The 22,393-nt window shown below is 40.7% G+C and overlaps 1 protein-coding gene and 2 pseudogenes across 1 annotated transcript; all 3 read right to left on the minus strand.

Annotated features, from left to right (window-relative positions):
• Window positions 1–7,862: 7,862 nt before the first annotated feature.
• Window positions 7,863–10,512, minus strand: LOC110230776 (annotated as a pseudogene).
• Window positions 10,513–11,922: 1,410 nt separating this feature from the next.
• Window positions 11,923–12,452, minus strand: LOC110230881 (annotated as a pseudogene).
• Window positions 12,453–13,510: 1,058 nt separating this feature from the next.
• LOC9324261 (dynamin-2B) lies at window positions 13,511–21,453 on the minus strand. Its single transcript, XM_002888152.2, has 22 exons — window positions 21,105–21,453; window positions 20,577–20,627; window positions 20,346–20,466; window positions 20,125–20,217; window positions 19,754–19,815; window positions 19,480–19,597; window positions 19,002–19,338; window positions 18,155–18,302; window positions 17,775–17,876; window positions 17,566–17,685; window positions 17,189–17,272; window positions 16,979–17,106; window positions 16,545–16,629; window positions 16,270–16,429; window positions 15,849–15,925; window positions 15,629–15,685; window positions 15,197–15,341; window positions 14,970–15,109; window positions 14,551–14,664; window positions 14,390–14,457; window positions 14,124–14,296; window positions 13,511–14,004 (listed from the first exon to the last, which is right to left on the minus strand). The coding sequence occupies exons 1-22, from the start codon at window positions 21,243–21,245 to the stop codon at window positions 13,766–13,768; spliced, it is 2,763 nt and encodes a 920-aa protein (XP_002888198.1). The 5' UTR covers window positions 21,246–21,453; the 3' UTR covers window positions 13,511–13,765.
• Window positions 21,454–22,393: the final 940 nt, after the last annotated feature.

Below are 22,393 nucleotides of genomic sequence, written 5' to 3' on the forward strand. Positions count from 1 at the left end.
AGCAAGAAATACTATAGCAATTTTTGTAGCAATTCATAAGCTTTTTACACTATTATTTTTTGTCCCTCAAGAATAATCTACCCTATTAATAAAAATACTTGAGTGTGTGAATCCGACATCCACATTTTGGCGCCGTCTGTGGGGAGAGAGGATTCTTGAGTGGTCAGATTTTTTCTTTACTACATTTCCGAGATAAGCAGTAATGTCCGGAGGAGATGCCGTTGAGACATCATTGGCCGAAACCCTCAAAGCTTTGCAGCAAACCATGTCGGACATATCACAAAAGTTCTCGGATGTGGAAAAGGCCGTCGATACGTTGCAAACATCCCAGGTATCTCTTAGTCAAAACGTCAATACTATACAAACTCGTGTTCGCTCTTTAAGTGCAGGAAATCCTGTGAGAATCCGAAGGAGGATACTCAACTCGCCAAGTTCCATTGCGCGAAATGAAACCAGCGGACAAACAACTCCTGGTACTACTAATAATGTAGTTCAGCCATTGGATGGAGAGGCACAGCTCGAAGATGAAGCTCAACTTGCAGATCAATACGAGCAGGAAAACCTGGACCAGTTCGAGACTATGAGGAAGGTTAGCCAAGAACTAAAAGAAATGAAGTCAAAGTTCCATCAGGCTACGAGTTCGGAGCCGGATATCAATCGAGTCATTGAAGAAGCTAGGCGAACACCTTTCATCTCGCGAATTGCGAGTTTGAGAATCAAAGATTCCCGGAAGCTCAAGTTGGACCCTTACAGCGGATTGGAGGATCCAAAGAGCTATCTCGCAGCTTTTCTGATCGCTGCTGGAAGAGTCGAATTGGATGAAGCTGATGAGGATGCAGGTTACTGCAAGCTTTTTCCGGAAAATCTATGCGGCCAAGCTTTAATGTGGTTCACCCAATTAGAGCCGGGTTCGATCAGCAATTTCGACGAGCTATCAGCTGTATTCTTAAAGCAATATTTCATCCTTATGGATAAAAGCGTTTCGGATGCCGATCTTTGGAACTTATCACAAGGATCAAATGAATCACTTCGAGTTTTCATCACCAAGTTCAAAGGAGTGCTGTCAAAGCTCCCAAGAATCTCACAACAATCAGCTTTATCTGCCTTACGAAAAGGATTGCGACATGATTAAAGATTTAAAGAAGATTTAATACTTCATAAACCAGACACAATTCAGGATGCACTCTTCCGCGCAAACAACTGGATGGAGGTAGAGGACGAAAAAGAAAATTTTGCCAAAAGAAATAAGCAAGAAAAGCCGGCAATCACCGTCCCTACCAAGAAGTTCGAACCCAGGGAGAATAAAGGACCAAAGAAATTTGGGTCGCAACCCTTTAACAGTACCGTCGGAAAGCAATTCCAAGGGAAAGGAAGATCAAACACTTGGGTCTGTGATGAAAGTTTATATTGCGACATTCATAAAGTGACCGGACATTTAACCAAGGATTGTAGCGTTCTCAAAAGCCACCTCGCAGAGCTTTGGGCTAGTGGAGATCTTTCCAAATTCGATATAAAAGATTTTGTGAAGGAATACCACGAAGCAAAGGAAAATTCCAAAGATCAAAATTCCAAAAGACCAAGGTTAACCAACGAGGAAGAACCAAGGAATTCTAAGGGGAAGATCAATGTTATTCTAGGAGGTTCCAAATTTTGTCGAGATTCGATAAGTTCCATCAAGAAACATAGACGAAATGTCCTACTCAAAGCAAGCTTGAGAGAAGAAGTCAATTTTCAAGGTGCATCAATATCATTTAATGAAGAAGAAACGCGGCACCTCGAAAGACCTCATGATGATGCTCTAGTCATTACCCTTGACGTTGCCAACTTCGAAGTATCAAGGATCCTTATAGATACAGGCAGTTCGGTCGACTTGATCTTTTTAAGTACTTTAGAAAGAATGTGAATTAGTCGGGCGGACATAGTGGGGCCTCCGTCTCCATTAGTTGCATTCACAAGTGAGTCAGCCATGTCTCTCGGGACAATCAAGCTACCGGTCCTTGCCAAAAAGGTATCAAAGATCGTGGACTTCGTTGTCTTCGATAAGCCCGTAGCTTACAACATCATTCTCGGGACTCCCTGGATTTATCAAATGAAGGCAGTCCCTTCTACATATCATCAATGTATCAAATTTCCAACATCAAGAGGAGTGGAAACAATTCGGGGAGATCAAGAAGCTTCACGGACGTGTTATCTAGCTAGCCACCGTATGAAGATTCAATAGCAATTAACGAAGCCCGCAAAAGAGGGACTAAGAACAAAATTTCCTAGCGGGCAAAAAAAAAATGATGTAGTAATCGAAGTGATGTTGGAAGAAGACAAACCGGACCGGAAAATTCGAATTGGGGCAACTTTGACTGGCCAAATAAAAGAAGCTTTAATCGAACTTTTGAGAAAAAAAAAAACATCGTTTGCGTGGTCAGCGGCGGATATGCCTGGCATAAATCCGAGTATAATTTGTCATGAACTAAACGTGGATCCGAGCTTCAAACCGGTGAAACAAAAAAGAAGAAAGCTTGGAGTAGAGCGAGCAAAAATAGTAAATGACGAAGTGGATAAACTTTTGAAGATAGGGTCCATAAGAGAAGTGCAATACCCGGAATGGGTAGCAAACACTGTCGTTGTCAAGAAGAAGAATGGGAAAGATAGGGTTTGCATCGACTTCACAGACCTCAATAAAGCATGTCCCAAAGACAGTTTCCCGCTCCCGCATATAGATCGACTTGTAGAATCCACCGCTGGGAATAAGCTGTTAACATTCATGGATGCCTTCTCGGGTTATAATCAAATAATGATGAACCCCGAAGACCAAGAAAAAACGTCATTTATCACTGATAGAGGTATCTATTGTTATAAGGTAATGCCTTTCGGTTTGAAAAATGCAGGGGCAACTTATCAACGGTTGGTTAATAAAATGTTCCACCATCATCTCGGGAAAACAATGGAAGTCTACATAGATGATATGTCGGTTAAATCGTTAAAGAAAGAAGATCATGTTAAGCATTTAGAGGAATGTTTTGATATTCTCAATAAATATCAAATGAAGCTGAACCCGGCGAAGTGCACATTCGGAGTCCCATCCGGAGAGTTTCTTGGCTATATTGTGACAGAAAGAGGGATTGAAGCCAATCCAAATCAAATAAACGCCTTTCTAAACATGCCATCTCCAAGAAACTTCAAGGAAGTACAACGGTTGACTGGGCGGATTGCGGCTTTGAATCGTTTTATCTCGAGATCAACAGATAAGTCGTTACCTTTCTACCAAATTCTAAAAGGAAACAAAGGATTCCTTTGGGATGAGAAGTGTGAAGAAGCTTTTGGGCAGCTTAAGGCATACTTAACCACTCCACCTATACTGTCCAAACCAGAAGTGGATGAAAAACTTTATTTGTACGTGTCAGTTTCAAACCATGCGGTTAGTGGAGTCTTGGTTCGGGAAGACCGCGGGGAACAGAAGCCAATTTACTATGTGAGTAAGTCAATGACGGATCCGGAAACCAGATACACAATGATGGAAAAACTCGTACTCGCGGTGGTGACTTCGGCTCGGAAGCTGCGCCCATATTTTTAATCCCATCCGGTTGAAGCATTAACCAACCAACCACTCCAAACAATACTTCATAGTCCAAGTCAGTCCGGACGTTTGGCGAAATGGGCAGTAGAATTAAGCGAGTACGATATAGAATTCAAAAGCCGGATCAGTATAAAGGCTCAGGTTTTAGCAGATTTCTTGACCGAGCTACCAATACCTGGAACGATAGAGCAACCTGAGAACCAAACTTGGAAATTACACTTAGATGGGTCTTCAACAAAGCAAGGATCCGGAGTGGGAATCAAGTTGGAGTCTCCGACATCAGAAATTCTAGAACAATCATTCCGATTGTTATTCAATGCCTCCAATAATGAGGCAGAATACGAAGCCTTGATCGCCGAACTTTGATTGGCACAAGGAGTTGGAGCTAAGGAAATAGTGGCTTATTGTGATTTGCAATTAGTAGTCAACCAGTTTAATGGAGACTATGAAGCCAAAGACTCAAGAATGGAAGCGTACCTCGAAGTGGTGAAGGATCTATCTAAAAATTTCTTGAAATTCAAATTAATCCGCATACCTTGGGGGGAGAATACAACTGCGGATGCACTTGCCGCATTGGCGTCGACATCAGATCCTGAGTTGAAAAGAGTTATTCCAGTGGAATGCATTTCGGAGCAAAGCATTCAAGACAACAAAGAAACCCTCGTCGTTACAAGGTCTCGAGCAGCGGCACGTGACCGTGGCGAACCAGAGATCGAACCGCCACCCAACAAACGGAGGAAGTCAAAGGGATCAAACACATCTAACTAGGAACTCGTGGTCTTAGCAGAAGATGTGATTCCAGAAACGATATTAGAAACCGAGCCGTTAATCGAGGAGGATGTTCTTGAACCAAACGAACACCCCGAGCCAGAGCCACGAGTATTTCACAAGGTTGACCAAATTCCGGCTAAAGACTGGGGGGCTGACTGGAGGGAGCCAATAAAGCGCTACATCATGACAGGCGAGCTCCCAAAGAATAAGTGGCAAGCTAGGAAAATAAGAATCGTTAGCGCGAAATTTTGCCTATCAAAGGATGCATTATATAGACGAGGTGTTAGTGACCCTTACCTATTATGCATTTTTGGGCCCGAAGTCGAAATCGTCATGAGCGAAGTGCATGAAGGATTATGTGGGAGTCATTCATCAGGAAGAGCTATGGCTTTTAAAGTTAAAAGAATGGGATACTATTGGCCCACTATGATCACGGATTGTGTTAAATTTGCCCAAAGATGTAAGCGCTGCCAACTCCATGCACCATTGATCCATCAACCTTCAGAGTTATTCTCTTCCATCTCCGCCCCGTACCCGTTTATGAGATGGTCAATGGACATCATTGGACCATTGCACATATCAAATCGAGGTGTACAATACCTTTTGGTCTTGACGGATTACTTTTCGAAATGGATTGAAGCTGAGGCATATGTTGGCATCAAGGATTCGGCGGTAAAGACTTTCATTTGGAAGTATATTATATGTCGACATGGAGTTCCGTATGAAATAGTCACCGATAACGGGCCACAATTCATTTCACAAGAGTTTGATGCCTTTTGTGCGGACTGGGGAATCAAAGTCAGTTACTCTACTCCACGATATCTGCAAGGAAACGGTCAAGCTGAAGCCGCGAACAAGACGATATTGAGCAATCTCAAGAAACGTTTAAGTCATCTAAAGGGAGGATGGTACGAAGAACTCCAACCCGTCCTATGGGCCTATCGTACAACCCCTAGGCGACCTACCGGAGAAACTCCATTCTCTTTGGTTTATGGCATGGAGGCAGTAGTACCAGCTGAACTCAACGTGCCCGGACTTCGCCGAACAGAAGCACCATTAAATGAGGAAGAAAATTCAGTAATGCTTAATGATTCACTAGATACCATAAATGAAAGGCGTGATCAAGCTTTGATTCGGATTTAGAACTACCAGCAGGCAGCAGCCCGATATTACAATTCTAAAGTCAAAAGTAGGCCGTTCTTCGTGGGAGATTATGTGTTAAGGCGCGTCTTTGACAATAAAAAAGAAGAAGGTGCCGGTAAACTTGGTATTAATTGGGAAGGACCTTACATTGTTACCGATGTGGTTCGGAACGGTGTCTACAGATTGAAAGACTTAGAAGACAGGCCAGTCAAGCGACCTTGGAATGTGATCAACCTAAAGAAGTTTTATATTTAAAGCTACATGCATTTTATATGTACATGAACTACGGTGTGGCTTGATCCCGAAATGGGTACGTAGGCAGCTCGGAAACGAGTTCAGCTATTAATAAAAATTTGTTTTATTTCTGTATTAAAGGGAAAAGTTCGACTGTGCGAACAAATGAAGCAAATAAAGGTTTGGCTATGCGAACATACAAGAGATTGGAAATAAAGCGTTTATTCAAACAACAAAAATGGAATGTCCTTCATCATACACTTCGGGTTATGGAGATCTTGTTGACGAGCAGAACACTTCAACTCCTTGACCAGCAAGGTCGAGGATTGGCTTCATGCAATCCGGAATTCGAGCGAAGTCAGAGATTCTAAGCTCGACCCATTCTCCAGGGTGAGATTCAAGGACGTGAAGATCTCTTGATTAGTAAGCCTGCATTGCATCCGGTTAATCTTCTTCCGGAGTCTCCTCTTTTCCAACGTAAGCTTCCGATGTTGAAGCGCAAGTGCCTCTATGAACGCCATCGCTGTTCCTTGGTCTCTGATTGGGAGATCCCTGATCAAAGCACATGGAGCTCGGATCTGGAATCTTAAGAAGCCGCGAAGTGGAAGAGGCCGCCTATTTGGCTCATTTCGGGCATCTTCGTTTATCATTCCGATCCTGGAGAAGTCGGGCATAGATTCTGAACATCGAAGGTTGAACTCCATACCTGCTAAAATGAAATAGAGTGATAAGGAGAAAAGAGAAGTTGAGACTATAAGTTATAGGAATATCGTATTCCTAGTAAACTGCGGATTCTATCCTAATAATGGAATGATTTACGGAGAGATTTATGCCCTTAAACCAATCCTGCATTAAAAGATGTATCTCCGAGAATATTTGAAGAGTAAGGAAAATTGCAAATGTTTCCATAAATAAAAAGGGGCCAAAGCCCATTACGAGTTCAAAATAGGAGCAGAGTTAGGTAACATTTAAGGAAGAGGCTCAGGAACAGGCTCCTTCATTGCCGGTTTAACTTTCGAAGTGGACGCCTTGTTCTTGGCATCCACTTCGGAACAATCTCGAACGCGTTTTCGACAGGTGCTGGCCTCCTCCTCGTCTTCTTCTTCGCTGTCAGATGGAACGGTATAGACCGGGGCATTCACGGGACCCGGGACTCCTTTAGCGCGGAGATACATCCAGAGCATCTTCGGGATCTCAGCGACAGAATCAAAGTTCCGCCATTCCCATTGAAAGGGATCACTTTCCAAAGCCCGTATCTTCCTCTCCACCCGAGCGATGCGAGCATCGAGTGTTTGCCTTTTCAGGCCCAGCCGCTGTCTCTCTTCACACAAGCGACGGTGCTTTTCGGCGACCTAGCATAAAGATGAATGAACAAGATGAAACAAAAGTTTTTAATCAAAGACGACAGATATTAACCTTTTCAATGAAGTCGCAAGCCTCTTTCTTCTCCTTTGAAGGAAAGTGAAAGACGGCGTGAGGGAAAAGAACGCCGGCCGGTTCAAAGCCGTCGCCGGACAAGAAGAGTGGGCTGCCGGGATCAATGGGGGCTACTTTTTCGTTTTCCATTAATGTGGTGTTATGAAGTTTCTTGAGGAAAGATCAAAGGCGAACAAGCTCTTACTTATAATAGGGTTAGAGTTTGTCTTGGGAATGAAAATTCAATAATGGTGGCGTGCCCTAATGGTTTAAACCATTAATGGAAAATCGAGAAAAGGCAGTTATTGCATTAAAGACGAGCCGTTTTTCCTACTTTTAAGAAATAAGAAGGGAAAGAGCAACCGTCGCATTAACTACAAAAGTTTCTAAGGCGCAAGCCCAACAAATTTCTCGAGTTGACTAAAAACGAAGTGGGGAACTCGCTTTAAGCCGAGCTCAGTTCTCGCATTCTAAAGAGAAAGGTCTGATCAGCCTAAAAATCTCGAAAGCATAACCACAAGGCCACAAAGGGTTAAAAGCGGACTTTGCAAACCCGCACATAATTTTAACCAAACCCCCTTGGGGTCAAAACCTAGAAAGGTTTAAAAGCCTCCTTAGGCAAATATCTTGTTCAAAAGAAATAATAAAGCCTCCTTAGGCAAAAACAAGTTCGAAATTAAGTTTTAGAATTAATGGGACAATTCCCAATTTAAAGTGGACGCAGCCACTACGGAGTAACAGCCACCTCGGACTCCGGCTCGACAGTCAAAGTTTCATTCGCCTCCTTGGCTGGTACTTGGTCAGATGGAGCTCCTGGTCCGCCCTCCACAGTACAACCATCCTCCGGGGTGACCTCCGGTGTCACAGGAACTTCTGGTGGAACGACATCTTCCGTCTCACTTGGGCCTGGGAAGGACGGTTCGAGTCAATTTAAAAAAAAAACAACATAAAGTGATAAAAAGGTAGTAAGAGTCAGGAGCCAAGCGTTACCTGCCCAGTCTAGACCCGATTCACTTATAGGAGGCGATTCAGTGAAGAATTCCTCGAAGTCCTGCGGGTTGAAGGTCGAAGTAGGAAGAGCTGCCAAGCGACTCCGCTTTTCAGAAAGATTAGCCGATAGTTCGGTCCTCTCTTGTACCTCGGAGAAATCCGTTTCATGGATTTGATCCAACAAAATCAGGTTGCTCTCGTGCTCCTTGATGTCTGATTCCAGATCTGACCTAGCTTTCTCGGTTTGAATGAAGCGGATGGCTCCTTGGATCAACTCCATCCCGCGTCCCTTCACCTCTTTTCTGGCTTTTGATGCCGACCTCGCCAATTCGAAATCACGCAATTTGGTGATCGCCTTGTACTTCGCGTTAAGCTCAGTAAGTTGGTTGTTCAGGGTATCGGCGTTTGATTCAGATTCGTGAAGCCTACCCTGAACACGAGAAAGCTCATCCTGGAGTTTGAAGTTCTGGTCGTACTGGTCCTGCAACTACCCCTTTATCTTTACAAGCTCGGATGTTAGACTGTCGACCTTGTCCTCCATATCGTGCTTGGAGCCGGTAGAAGAGCTTAGTTCAGCCTCAAGAGCAGAAAGTTTTTTCTTCCACGCGTCAATCTCCTTTTCCCGACCAATGACCAGCCCCTCATAATGTTCAATCATGTCATTAAGCTCACCGTTAGCCTGGCATTATGCATAAAACCGGGATGGTGAGTCATTTCGAAGAACGGCAGCACAATCGGAAAAATAAAGCGGAACTAACCCGAGATGAATGATGAGCATGAAGCAAATAGCGTTCACGAATCGCAGGGCGCCAGTTGTCGAAGTCTGGCAGGATCGAACCCGATCGGGTCTTGAAGCATCGGAAGACGCTGCCTTCTTTTTCCATAGCTGCGAAGGAGGAAGAGTTGTAAAAATTGGAATCTTAATAGAAACAAAAACTTTTAAGTATGTGTAAATCACCAAACCTGAAAGCGATTTGACTTGAGGGACAAGAGCATGCTTTAACCTCGAGGAAGCATCTCGAGATTCAGAATCTCCCTTTTTAGGAGATGGACTCCGAGCAGTCTTCTCGCTGTCAGGCTGGGAAGAAGAAGACATATCAATAGGTCGAGGAGGACCCATTGGTTCAGTGGGAGGGGATGATCGAGGTGAACGGTCAGTCCGGGCCCTTGATTTCTCCCTTCGCGAAGAAGAGTCACTACGGGATGACTTGTCTCCCTTCCTGCGAACCAAGTTCTTAAGTGGTTCACTGCTAAAATCGTCTCGGGGAGGACGAGGAGAATCACGACGAGGAGATCGCTCTCTCCGAGGAGAACGTTCGTCATGACGTTCGCGACGAGGTGTTAACCTATAAGCAGCAACGGATCTGGCTCCCTCGGTGCTGTTATCATCAACCAGCAGGGTCCTGCTGTAGTCTTTTTTGTCAATGGCGGCCGCAAGGAACGCCTTGTTTTCATCACAAGCCTCTGCTATCGGCTTGGAGAGTTTCTTATGCTGGGCAGTAAGGGCCCGAGCTGACATTCCCTGAGTTGAGGGAGGAGGCGGAAGACGATGAAGTAGATTGGGAGGACTCATCCTAAGTTTTCGGTTGGCCTCAACGAACCGATCGAGGGTGAAAGAATTCCAAAGGGTTTCCCCTTCAAGGATTGTTTTGAAGAACTTGACGAATTCTTCAGTCGGAAGGGTCAAAGCGATGACGTTTACGAAGTGAAAACAACGAGTTTGGTCAGTAAAAAATAAAACAACCAAGGAAGGAATATACGACCTAATTTCTACCAGGCTTCGCAGACCACTTCGATGGGAGTACATCGGAAAGATTTCCAATTGAAGCAGGAGTTTTCCTAATCAGGAACCAAGGATGGTGCCAGTTTTCATCTTTGTTCGAGAGGTGCGAAATAACGTTCCTGTTGGCATTTGGATACGCCGAGAAGTACCCTGTTTTCTTTGATGAACTCCTTACACTTAGGAGTTCATTCAGCTCGGGGACTCCAATGACGTAGCCAGCCTCTGCCGCAACGGTTATAATCCCGAGGATGGTTCGGAGGAGATTGGGGGTTAGTTGAGGTAAAGCAATCTCAAGAGCCGCCAAGAATCGAACTAGGGCTTCGGGAAGGGGGAAGGTCAATCCGCAGCCCTTGAAGTAGATTTCGTAAACACAAAAGTAGCCGTCGCGGTGGTTCTCCGGGGATTCCGTAGGATCGGCTATCTGTGCCTCTGCTATGATTCCAGGAGGAATTTGACAAAGCCCCTTTAATCGCTCAAGGGATTGAAGAGTACAGGTGGATTTGTAATGAGGACCGGCAATATCGTTAGGACGAGTGCATTCGTCATTACTAGAACGCCTCTCATCGTAAGACGGAGATTCAGGTCTCTCAGAATCGGAAGTCATCGGAGAAAAATGAAAAATTCAAGATCCGGCGAAGAGAGGTTCGGCGAAGAAAAGTAGAGAGAAGTTTTGATTAAAGCACAAAAGTAAAAGAAGAAAATGATGGTGAGAAGAAGTTACCTTACACAAGCTAAATGATGAAACCGCCTCGGAAGTTGTGTGGGAAGTGGGAAAGTTTTTCCCGTTTTAATAGTAATTAATTACTATACGGTCATAATGATGACAGATGTCACTCGGTTAAAAATGGCTAGTGCCGGAATTAAAGGAGTGATGAAATTTTCGGCGGGAAATCAGAAAGATTCTCGAGCGCAATCTTTGGTCATTTAAGCATTTAAAGTCTTCGAATTGGAATGGCACTTCGAAGAACTTGGGAGGCTAATTGTTGGTGTCGGATCCCGCACCAGAGGTCCAGGACCAACCAAACATTGCCACATAGTCAGGGTAACAGCCCATAAAGGATAAAGCCCATTAGACCCAGAAGTCAAAAGAACAGTCGAAGTGGTTATCACCATAAGGAGAATTCGAAGTGATTGCACTTCGATATGAGTCCGACATCAAAGTCATGGTTAATTTGGTTCAAGGACATTTGGGCCAAAAGGCGAGGCCCATGAAGATCAGAGTCAACTTAAATTCAAACGTTAAGCATTAAAAGCAAAAGATCAAAACGGACACATTTAAGAGGGAATAATTGTACTTAATTAGCCATTTAAATGTCGTTTTTCTATGTATAAATATAAAGGCCAATGGCCATGTAAAGGGGATCTCTCCCTCAAGCAAGAAATACTATAGCAATTTTTGTAGCAATTCATAAGCTTTTTACACTATTATTTTTTGTCCCTCAAGAATAATCTACCCTATTAATAAAAATACTTGAGTGTGTGAATCCGACATCCACAACCATATTCCTGAAACCGGAGTGTTACATGTTGTTTTTAAAACAACGAACTAACGAAGCTTAAACCTTACTTTAATGTTTTAATAATTATTAAAGTAAGGTTTAACTACTGTTATTCCATAAAATTATTGGATAGTCTTAGTTAATTCGAACAAGAGGAATGTGTTGGAATTTTACAGTATTCTTCTCCTTCTTTAGACAATGCTTCCATAAACTCCAAATGAACCGTGTAAATATTCAATTCTTCCAAAGAACTGAAAAATCTCAGTCCATCAAGATGCTCCTTTAACTTGTTACAACGACGGATCGAGAGAGTATGAAGAAGTGGCATGGAGCCTTCTTTCACTATCCACTCTTCCAAGTCATCTAGTCCAGATAACTTAAGCTTATGTAATTGCGGAAACCCACCGCCAGAACAAACCATTCTTCTCCCACAGAAAGATGTATTCAATAAACTGAGTTCATATAGATTAGGCAACTTCTCTAGCATCGACAACGGATCCTCCACCAAACGACAATCAGTTAGAGATATGGTTGTCAGGTGAGAAGGGAAGTGTATCAACAATGCACATGAAATTCTCTTCTTCGACTTTAAGAAGACAAACTTCTCTCATCATATCATGTAGGTGACATGTTTCAAATCTTGAAGTTCTAGCATCTCTTTTAGAAATAACCATGTTTCTCTTCGCCAATTCTTCTATGTACCCATCTGCAACCTCTCTAATGGTCGCTCCATTACAATACCTCGGCCTTGGTATTCCTTATGCTGCCCATAAATAGGACAAATTTCCAACATCTATTGGAAAATCTTCTGGAAAATGGACAAGGTAGAGAAGCAGTGCTTCAAATACATAGGCAGCTCTTCAAAGCTCAGAAACAATATATTATAAACCGAACTGAGATTTCCGTCATCGAAGCTAGTCCCTCCAACAGTATGAGATCCAATATTCTCAAAAACCCTTTTCCATTCACTTTATGTGTGTTGGGCAGCTAAAAACCCTCCTAACACCTTAACAGCCAACGGTAGACCTCCACAATGTTTGATCATCTGCTTGCTCATCTTTTCCATTTCTTCATCAACCTCATATTCTACACAATGTAAAAGAAGTTTCTCTGTTTTACTTAAACGTAAAAAACTATCTTCCTTGAAAGCTTACACGATGTGTCCTTTCTAGGAAATGCTATCTTTTGGAAAATGTCCAACTTTCTTCAGAAGTTAGGCATTTTGGTTTTAAAATGACACATGTTGGATCTGCACGTAATGCAACATACTCATTGCCAGAAGTAAGTAGTACCTTCCATCATGCATATGCGTTGTCATGTATATATTTCTGTATAGTCAAAGATTAAGAAAAGTATATATGTAGAATAAGAGATCATCACCAAATAACAACAATAGGGACTCAGCCAAGGCACTCTCTGATGATGTAGATTCCAAATTAGTTGGATTTGAAGACGAAATCGGGTAAAAACAGAGAATGACGGTCGACCTATTTTACCCAATTTCTCCTTCAATCCAATTAATTTCGAAGGAGGGTTTGAGGGAGATCTTCTCTCTAAAACAGAATTCGGAAGATCATAGGATTTACCAAAACAGAGCTCATGAGGTTTTGACGTATGGTTCTAATCCAATTTTAGGGTTTGTTTTTCCTCGTGCAATTGCCATGTCGATTTATTATCAAATTGATACAAAAGGATCAAAAAAAAAAGGTACGACCGGCCTAAGAAAAAGATTTCGGCATTGGCGGGAAAAAAACAGAGTTACGCAAAAATATGACCGTTGGAGATTGAGAGCAGGGGCGGACTTGAATCGCAACTTCCTCATTTTTTTGTATCCATTGTGGAATGATGAACTTGATAAAGGTAATCGATTTCGTTTAATCTTAAAATAATTTTTTCGTTTAGTCATTTCCCTTTTTGGTTGGTTATTCGAATTTGCCTATGATTAGATTGGACTACAATTTACCTGGACAATTCCATGAAACTTAATTGATAGACACTCTATAGAGTATAGAGAGAGAGAGAGAGAGAGAGAGAGAGAGAGACATAAGCTTGGTGAAAAAATGGAAAATTCTACACTTTCACTTACCCAAGATTTAGATACGGTTCAAAGAAAAGTAACATTTTCTTTAATAAAAAGCATATTACCAAATGAAGACCAAACTCATATGTGTCACTAACAAATATCTATCTACAAACACACGCAAGTACATCATCATCATATTATCATTCTGTTTTTTTTTTTAACTAGTGAGGAAATAAGAAAAATAGTCCCAAAAACGGGGACCAATCCGAAAGGGCAAAAAAAGAATTGTGTTTTTATGGTTCTTTCAATAACAATCCTGGAAATCAACCAGATTTCTAATACCTGTAAGATGATCCAGACTGTGGCGGTGCTGGTGGGAGTCGGTTTGGCGTGGTACGACGGGAGCTGCCGCCAGATCCAGAAGAATCCTCACCGTTCTGCGCTGGATCACTGTAACGGCGGCTATGGCCGCCAGATCCGTATCTCTTCAATGAGTCAGGTCCACTAGCAGCTGCGTTAAACGCATTCATCCAGTCCTCTCCTGTTGACCCTCCATTGGTTCTCGGGCTGCTTTCTGCAGATAAAAACAAACAAAGACGATACACGAAAACGAATCAATCCCATGCATTTTGCGGTTACATATTAGCACAACATCGAAAGGGTAGATGAGTGTGTGTAATTGTGTATATATACCAGTGCCACTATTGTCAGACCAGCTTGAAGCAGCAGCTGCTCTGTTATCGTGAATGCTAAGCTGCCTTGTGAGCTTTGTGAGAAGAGAGGACTGTTTCTGGTAACGGTCTCTTCGTCTTTTGACATTCTGATCCTCTTGAATCAATGATTCAATCCTCTCATTACCAATTGCGCTGCAGATCAATGCAAGTGAGAGATATATAAGTACAACACAAACAGCCATATTGATGTTACAATAATACATTGGGAAAGGATATGAACAAAACCTGATAGAGCTGTATAGCTGATTCAGCATGTCTTCCTTTGATTTCTCCACTTGACAAAGAACAACAGCCTGTTGAAGTCACAGTTTTAGTAATGTGATCGAGTAATGAAAAGCAAGATGGCATGGGAAATTAAGGATCCACAAGAAAATTGAATAGTCCACCTTTGGAACATTGGCAGCTAGACTGTTGAGAACAGCTTCAACGTAACCCCGTACTTCTTGGGACATCCACCGCAATTCCTCTTCTGGGTCGACCGGTTTCCTTACCATCTTATCCTGAGAAAGGAAAGAAAATTAGACAAGTAAAGCAAAACTGTAATTTACCACCCCATCAGGAAAACTAAACGCCTCACATGCCCAAACAAAGCTATCTTAAACGCTTACGCCTAACAAAATTATAACCCTCTTCAAGTACGACCAACAAAGACATCAGTTTTTACTCATTTATATATAGGGAATTTATAGCAAAGACTTAATCATCATGATATTGGTACTGCATTAAGATCAGCTAGCAAACTTTTAAGGGAAAGTTTGAAAAGCAAATTCAATGAATAAGCAGATAGTTTCCTTGTGTGACTTACAAGTGAACCTTCTGAAAGACTTTGTCTCATGGAAGCGCTACCCACTTGGCCTCCTCGGGCCTGGATAACCTTTTGCAGCTTATCAATCCATTCATTCTTATCAACCATGCTCTCGGCCTTGAGAACCAACGCATTATGAGCTGCAATATAAGAGCTTTTGAGAATTTGCTCATATAAAAGAGTGAAAAGAGGGTCAAGCAGTTAATATTGATAATCGCTTGGCATACCTTTAAGTACAGTCTTATAAGGAACCCTGCAAGTTATCTTAAATACAAGGCCTGGTCCTTTTGAATCAGGTCCATTTGATTTCTTATCTTTAGAGCTCTTTGATTTTTCTCCTTCATCATCAGAAATTTCTTCGATACTGCATTCCTGAGCAGATTAAAAAGTTTTATGAGACAAAAAGTATTGAGTATTGTGTACCTCGATAATATTTCCAAAAAGCTATATGTTATTTATGGAGTATCCAGGTATTCTTATCAGCAATAATGGTAATAAACCGTTTTATGGTGTACGCTTCACAATTAAAAGTAATAATCACTCTGCTTAAAGGACCGGGTGGAAGAGCAATGTAAATATGAAATCCTATTATTACTCTTTTGGTTGCAGTTATTTTCGACTTTGACCAAAGAAAAGGAAGTAATGCAAGAAAATTTTACCTCCAAAGTTACAGTGCCGCGGAAGTTTCTCTCTTCTTGTTTTTTTGTATAGCCAAGCTGAAGAAAGGTAAATGCAAAGGCAGATCACTTCAATATCAATTACAAAAAGTTCTTCTAGAAAAAAGAGTAACATTGTGAGGGATAGTATACTACCAGCATTACAATTACAATTAGAGTGCACACAGCTTTCTTTTTCGCAAATATTTGTATCAATACTAACCTTTCCTGTTTTTTCATTCAGAACAAACCATCGCCTACTCCACCCATTTGTCTTTGCACTTTTCTTCATTAAGTACCCTGCACAACAGAAGAAAATTTATGATGAAGACCTTGGCAGTTGGTTTTTATAACAAACTAAAACCTCGAAAAATTATCCTACGATAGGTCAAGGCTAAAGTGGCAGACTATTAAAAAGGAGATCACAAAATTGGACCAGAAAAGCTCTGAAGTTGGTTTTTATCAACAAATAAAGAAAAAAGCTGATCCTGCACCAGTTCAATGCTTAAATGAGAAAGGAAATAGAAAAGAAGATAAAATCATGCAATTTGAACTGACAGATAACATGTAATGCAAGGAAAATGGATCGCTAGTAAAAAAACAATTGTTAGATAGCCACTGTAGAAATATGGAAGAATAAGGACCTGCTGTTATCTCTCCCTCAGGTCCAGCAGTCTTCAGACCAGACACCTCCGGAGTCTCTTTATCTTTATCTTTGTCTTTATCTTGCGGCATTAATTTGTCTCTCAAAGATTTTAAGCTACCACCAGTTGATGATGGCCCATCTGGCTGAGGACTAGTTGCCTGATTTACAAGCAAAAACAAGAATTGTTTCATTATGTACTTTCATATAAGAAAAAAAATAGTAGAAGCACTATCCAGTAAGTGAATCCAGATTGATTCTGAGATAAAAGCAAACCCTGTTTAAGAGAGACTGCTCTGCATCTTGTCCCTTTTTAGAGGAACGACCTTTTAGCTCCTCCTCACGACGCTGCCTTTCCATTCTGATAAAGATAGTAAACCGCACAGCCAAAAAAACGAAAATTTAGTGAGATATGCATCACATAAGAACTTGTAACATGTATATTGTAAATATCATGGCTTTCAGCTATGAGACTATTAAAAAGGTCAAATTTGTGAATGTAATGAAACTATTCAGATACATAAATGTTCCTTTCACAGGCAAAGATATAAAAAATAGCCGGACACACAAGAAAGTAGATCCATTTGAACATGTTTAAAACCGTCTTACATTAAAAGATAGGAATTTTAAGATAATAATCTATACGTTTGAGTATGATAACGCCACTCGAAATGACAGCCAAAAAGCAAAGAAAGGGAAGCTGATGTTACCTTCTTTGTACGAGGCGGATGAAGTGCTGAGGTGGTACAAATGCACGCTCCATATCAACTAATGCAACTACCATCTTCTTAGCTTCATTCTTGAATCCATCAAGTGCGGCACTAGCTATAGCTACAACCTGGTTGACGATTATTTAAGAAAAGAACAGCTATTACTAATATGAAAAATGCTACTGAAAGAGCAGTGGAAAGCATTATTACCTCTCTCTTAAAAGGAGGATATCTCCCAAGACCAGGTGTGGCATTCGCGGAAGCTGAAACTATGTCAACAAGCACTCGGTGAACCTAATAAAAAGTTCAGACCATATTAGCTCAGTAACAGATGAGACTGTAAGGCAACCAGGTTGGAAAATCATCAGAATAAAAATGAACCATGACAGTATTTGTGATAAGGTTGAGTAGGACTTTAATAAATCTGGATCAGGAGAATTAAAATATCATAGTGAAATGTGTTGAAAAGACCATGTGTGACAAGCCATAGCCAATGTTTCACTATTTAGTAAATTTCTAAATTTCAATCCTACGCAGCTCAAACAAGAGGAAGACAACACCAGCTATAAACACTAACATGGACACACCTCATCAACACATAGTCGTGCTGGGTCTTTAGCCAACTCAAGAACGGTTTTTATTAACGATCTCAACCCTTTCTCTGGAGATATAAGATAAGGTTGATAACCATCTGCCTCCAACACGATCTGAAACAATTGGAAAATCAATCTGTTACACTCCAGTCTAAAACTTTTCTTGTTTATAAAATTCGAGGCAAAAAATTTAAGAAACCCACCCTTTTGACATTGTTCAAGTCAAAATGTCTATCCAATGGAAGCTTTTTGATACGGTTGGGGAAATTGCCTTCAAAACTTGCAACAACCTTCCAACCACTTCCCTGAACCAAACTTTTATTAGAGAATAATATTTACCGTAATCCAAAAGGGGCTTCAGCACATGAACGGGCACAACCACCAGACATGCAATTCAAAAACTTTTCCCGTGAAACATATCACATATAGATCCAGTATTAGTATCGTGAAATACTAGATGATATCAGACAATCTTCCTAAATTTCTTAATTGTCTAAATTAAAACAGCACCACACATTTTCCATTACAACTAGAAAAATGAAAAGGCTAAAGTATGGTTCAGCTAATCTAGGAAAATACTCACTTCACCACCAGCTAAATGGAGAAGAAATTTGTCCTCAAACTCACGACAAAGCTCCAAAGCTATTGCCCTTGTGCCTTCAGCACTGCTAACCAATTGCTCACCAAGCCTTGCTAATTCGTCCTGCACTATTTGAGACTTACCCTGGAGTCTGCATGTAAGAAAGGAATTTGTAAGTTCAGCACTATCATAAGAACCAAAATCATGTCCCTGAATAATCATCGAGAAACTAAAACAAAAGACAGACATCACATTTTGGGAGACAAAAGAAAATATATCAGCTTAACAGAGGATGAGCATTGAACAGAGACCTTGCAAGCAAGAGTTCTTATTTTCAGAACTCAGTAATGATGGCAGATAAATCTGGTACCTATCCAATTTCAGATTACTATTTCCTCTTGTGCAACTTTCTTTTTTGCTTTATCTTCCTTCGAAGATCTTGCCCTTTTGGTTTATTCCAATTCGTTAAACACTGTTACTTTCCATTGCAAATTCAACATAAAGGTTTAATTTCTTGACTTTTAGGTAGATTTTCATCTATTCAATCAGTTAAAGATATTAATCTTCTTTTTCTTTTCCGAAACTTAGCTTCCATATGTTGATTAAAAAGACACAAGGACAAAGCTTTCTAAAATATCTAATGAGAAGTGCGCTAATGCCTAATGATGATGGGAGCTGGAAAGTCTAGCTAACTAAGCCTAAAGGTCGACTTCAACTTCAAAGAAAGAAAAAAACAAATTGGCTTTGATGGAGCAAATTGCAAGTCTTCCCTAAACTACCAGTACAGAGAAATAGGCAAACAGACAATCGATTTGACATATAAAAGCAAACATATGGAGAAAGGAAATACCCAGTTAAGATGTTTGGAAGCCTGAGCTTCATTCTGCTACGAATCTGGCTAGCAAGAGTGTCGACCAGGGCAATTCTGCCAAGTTTGCTTTGTGGAGCACCAGTCAAAATGGATTTCAGACTTTCACTCTCAGCACGCCAAGCAGTTTCTAAAGAGTTCTCACTGCCACCAGACTGCGCTGATGCAATTGAGACAGATTGGCCAATAAGTGCAACCCATGGAATATCAGTTGTTTTTGGAGGTCCTTGATTTGAAAGAAGAGCCTGAACTGCTGCAAGGGATTTTGGGTTCTCTGCTGCCTGATCAATTTTGCTGATAATTCCTACTGTCCTGGTACCTATAAATAAGGTGTGATGTTAAAAAAATTTGTTCTAGTATACACAAAATTTAGCTCCAATGGTTTAATCCAAATGTAGTAACCACAGTGGTTGAGAAGTATGATGAAGGGTCTCTATAATGAAAGTGCCTATATACTCACTCTCTGGATCATACTCCTTCGCGATCTTCAAGGCTCGAGATGACGAAATTTCAGATGCCTGGCTAGCAGGCACAACAACCAGCAATATGGCATCGTTGTGCTGTGCATGTTCACCAATCTTGCAAAGAGAGGAGAAAAACAAATTATAAGATGACAATGAAAATATGATAATGAATCTATGTTTCCCTACAACCAGAATGCCTAATAAAAAATTGTGAAATTCTCCATGGTTGACATTTGGATGACAAAGGCATCAAGCAGTTCCTCAACTTACCATAGAATCGTCCACAATTCGCTGGTCCAGTCCAGGCAAATCAATCAATTTCAGTGGTGGAGCTGCAATTAAAAGGGAAAAATATGTTATGATGATTACAGAAAACAGTAAGAAAAGAAATTCTATGTGATTATTCATGTTCCAAAGAGAACATTTCAGTTAGATCTTCATTTAGATATATAGTCCAATTTCCACGACTTATCTTCAGATTCTACCCAAAAAGAAGTTGAAGTTAGAATTAGTGGGTTAAACTCATTACAGCTGAGCTGTTCACTGAAGTAGAGGACATTATCCGAATTAGGCTTGGATAATATGGATGTTGCAATAAATAGGGATTCACATTTATGATTGTGCAAGTAGAAAGGAATTACCTGTGCTGGTACGAAGTTTTAGGTATATTTCATCACGGCCCCTTCCTGAGGCTCCTTTGCTAAGCCTATCTTGTAGAGAATGCCTTAGCGCACCTATAATACACCCATTGAAAAAAACGGAAAAATCAGTCAAACATTAATCTAATGCATTGTATCTTACATGCAGAAATAGCTTTATTAATCATTTCCAAATAGCATATGTGCACAGAGGGAGCCCTTACTTGCAGAAACTTGTTGATTTTTATTGTCAATTTGCAAGATGATCGCCTTGCTGCTCAGTGATTCTTCTCTACTCAAGTCAATGATAATAGGAGCCCGTGTCGCACCATTCTCACCCGTCGGCTATCCATGGTAATTGTAGCAGATAGGACAACAGAAAGTGGTTACTTTAAGAAAAGGTATCAGCCAATAGTGACATACACAAATTCCCGCACATTCAATATAAAACATACCAGAACTGGATGACCAATTAGACTATTCAGAACTGCAGACTTTCCAGCTCCCTGATCCACCAAGAAAAGTGAAATAACTTCAATCGAAACATAAGAAATTTTCTTTTCCAAGGCTTATAAGTTCCAATCACAAGCACAGAGCAATCTATTCCTCTGTCTTCCAACAGACAAGTGTTTAAGGAAACAGAGCAAAACTCATACATTTTTCGTTCTGATATACACTTTCTAAAATAGATATCTCATAGTTTCAAATACCAAACACATCAACCTTCTCTCTTAAAGCAATACCTCCCAGGTTTGAATCTCATAAAATCAACTAATCCCTAATAAAGGGAAACGCAACAAAACAAGCTACGAACGAAGAATACATCCTACCAAACTCCTAGGTTACGGAACCATTTCAAAAAACCTCATCGAGATCCACAAGATCCACGATACGGCGACCAAAATCTACACTCGATCACAGCATAAACCTAACACACAAACACCAAATACAACCACATCGAAGAAACGGCGAGAGAAACCCACCACATTCCCTAGGGCAACGACGTTGAGAGAAGTAGCTGGCCGTCTAGAAGAAGAGGTCTCATCGGGATCTTCGTCAGCAAGTAGCGCCGCCGCTTGTCTCATCGAATCCGAAAGCTGAGACAACTCATCGATCGCCTCCATCGTAACTTGCACAGCGAATCGAGGTCTCGAATGAAGTACGAGATCTTGACGAAGAAAGGGAGCCGCTAGATCCGATGAGAATCAATCTCGGTAACCACGAGCGGTGGATATTTCCGGCGATTGGGTAACCGGAATTTCGAATTCGGTCGCGACGGTGCTAAGCTAGGATTTGTTTTTGTGTGTGTGTCTTCGTCGGGGAGAGAATGGGCGATGACGGGTCATATAACTTAACACATAAACACGTTTTAGTAATTAACACATAAACACGTTTTAGTAATTAACACATTTTTCAAATTTCATAAATGTTGAAAATTATTATGTGGTTTTTTCTTTTATTTCATAAATGTTGAAAAAAAATTCTTTACAAATGTGGATGCGTAAAATATAAATTAACACAACTTTTTGTGTCATCAAAAACATTCTCATCGGCTAAATCCGTTCGAATTAATATAGAGTTTATTTTCTCCACTAATTTGTTTCGCTAATTGGGATAAGGCATGGAAGTTATCAAATTCATTTTTTTTTTTTTTTTTGACAGCGGAAGTTATCAAATTCATTAACATGGTATGTTTGCAATTATATCACCCAAATTTTGGTATTGGTCTAGTTATTTGTGCATAAATTTGTGTGTCTATATACATTTTGTGGTTTCTACTTTCGATAAACCGTTGGATAGAAAATGAACATCACCAAAGAAAAAAAAGGTTTTGAGAGATGCTTCCAAAAGAATATTAAGGATAACTTCTGTATATAGGTATTTTATAAATCACGGTGTTAGACATAGAATTCGGAACAAAGTAAAGACTCTCACAAAAAAAAAAAATCTTAAAATCATCCGCAAATATGTAGTACGAAAAAATATTTGTCGTGTGAATAATTGAAAGTGTGTGTAAGAGTGTCATTATCATATGCGTTTAATGTTTTTGTATGAAAGATATCATCTCAATATCCCGTCAAACCATATCCAAGTGCAAACCTCTACAATGTGCATTAAAGTTCACTTGTGCGGCTAATGGTTCATGACATCTAACCCCACATTGGAGACCTAGCGAATGTCAATGTTTCGCTAAAGGTATGAATCCAACCGTACTCAATTGATATGGACGCATTGCTAAGGTCAACAGGGAGCACAAACCACCAAACCTCAC

The sequence above is a fragment of the Arabidopsis lyrata genome (assembly GCF_000004255.2).
Source record: "Arabidopsis lyrata subsp. lyrata unplaced genomic scaffold ARALYscaffold_2, whole genome shotgun sequence".
Lineage (NCBI taxonomy): Eukaryota > Viridiplantae > Streptophyta > Magnoliopsida > Brassicales > Brassicaceae > Arabidopsis > Arabidopsis lyrata.

What these genes read in the sequence shown, in the direction of transcription:
- LOC9324261 (XM_002888152.2), bottom strand. Translation starts at nt 21,245, where the DNA reads ATGGAGGCGATCGATGAGTTGTCTCAGCTTTCGGATTCGATGAGACAA. An exon ending in ACTTGAACAATGTCAAAAGG is followed by an intron (nt 17,686 to 17,774) that starts GTGGGTTTCTTA and finishes CAATTGTTTCAG; the next exon opens with ATCGTGTTGGAGGCAGATGG. An exon ending in TAGCTGCCAATGTTCCAAAG is followed by an intron (nt 14,458 to 14,550) that starts GTGGACTATTCA and finishes TGACTTCAACAG; the next exon opens with GCTGTTGTTCTTTGTCAAGT.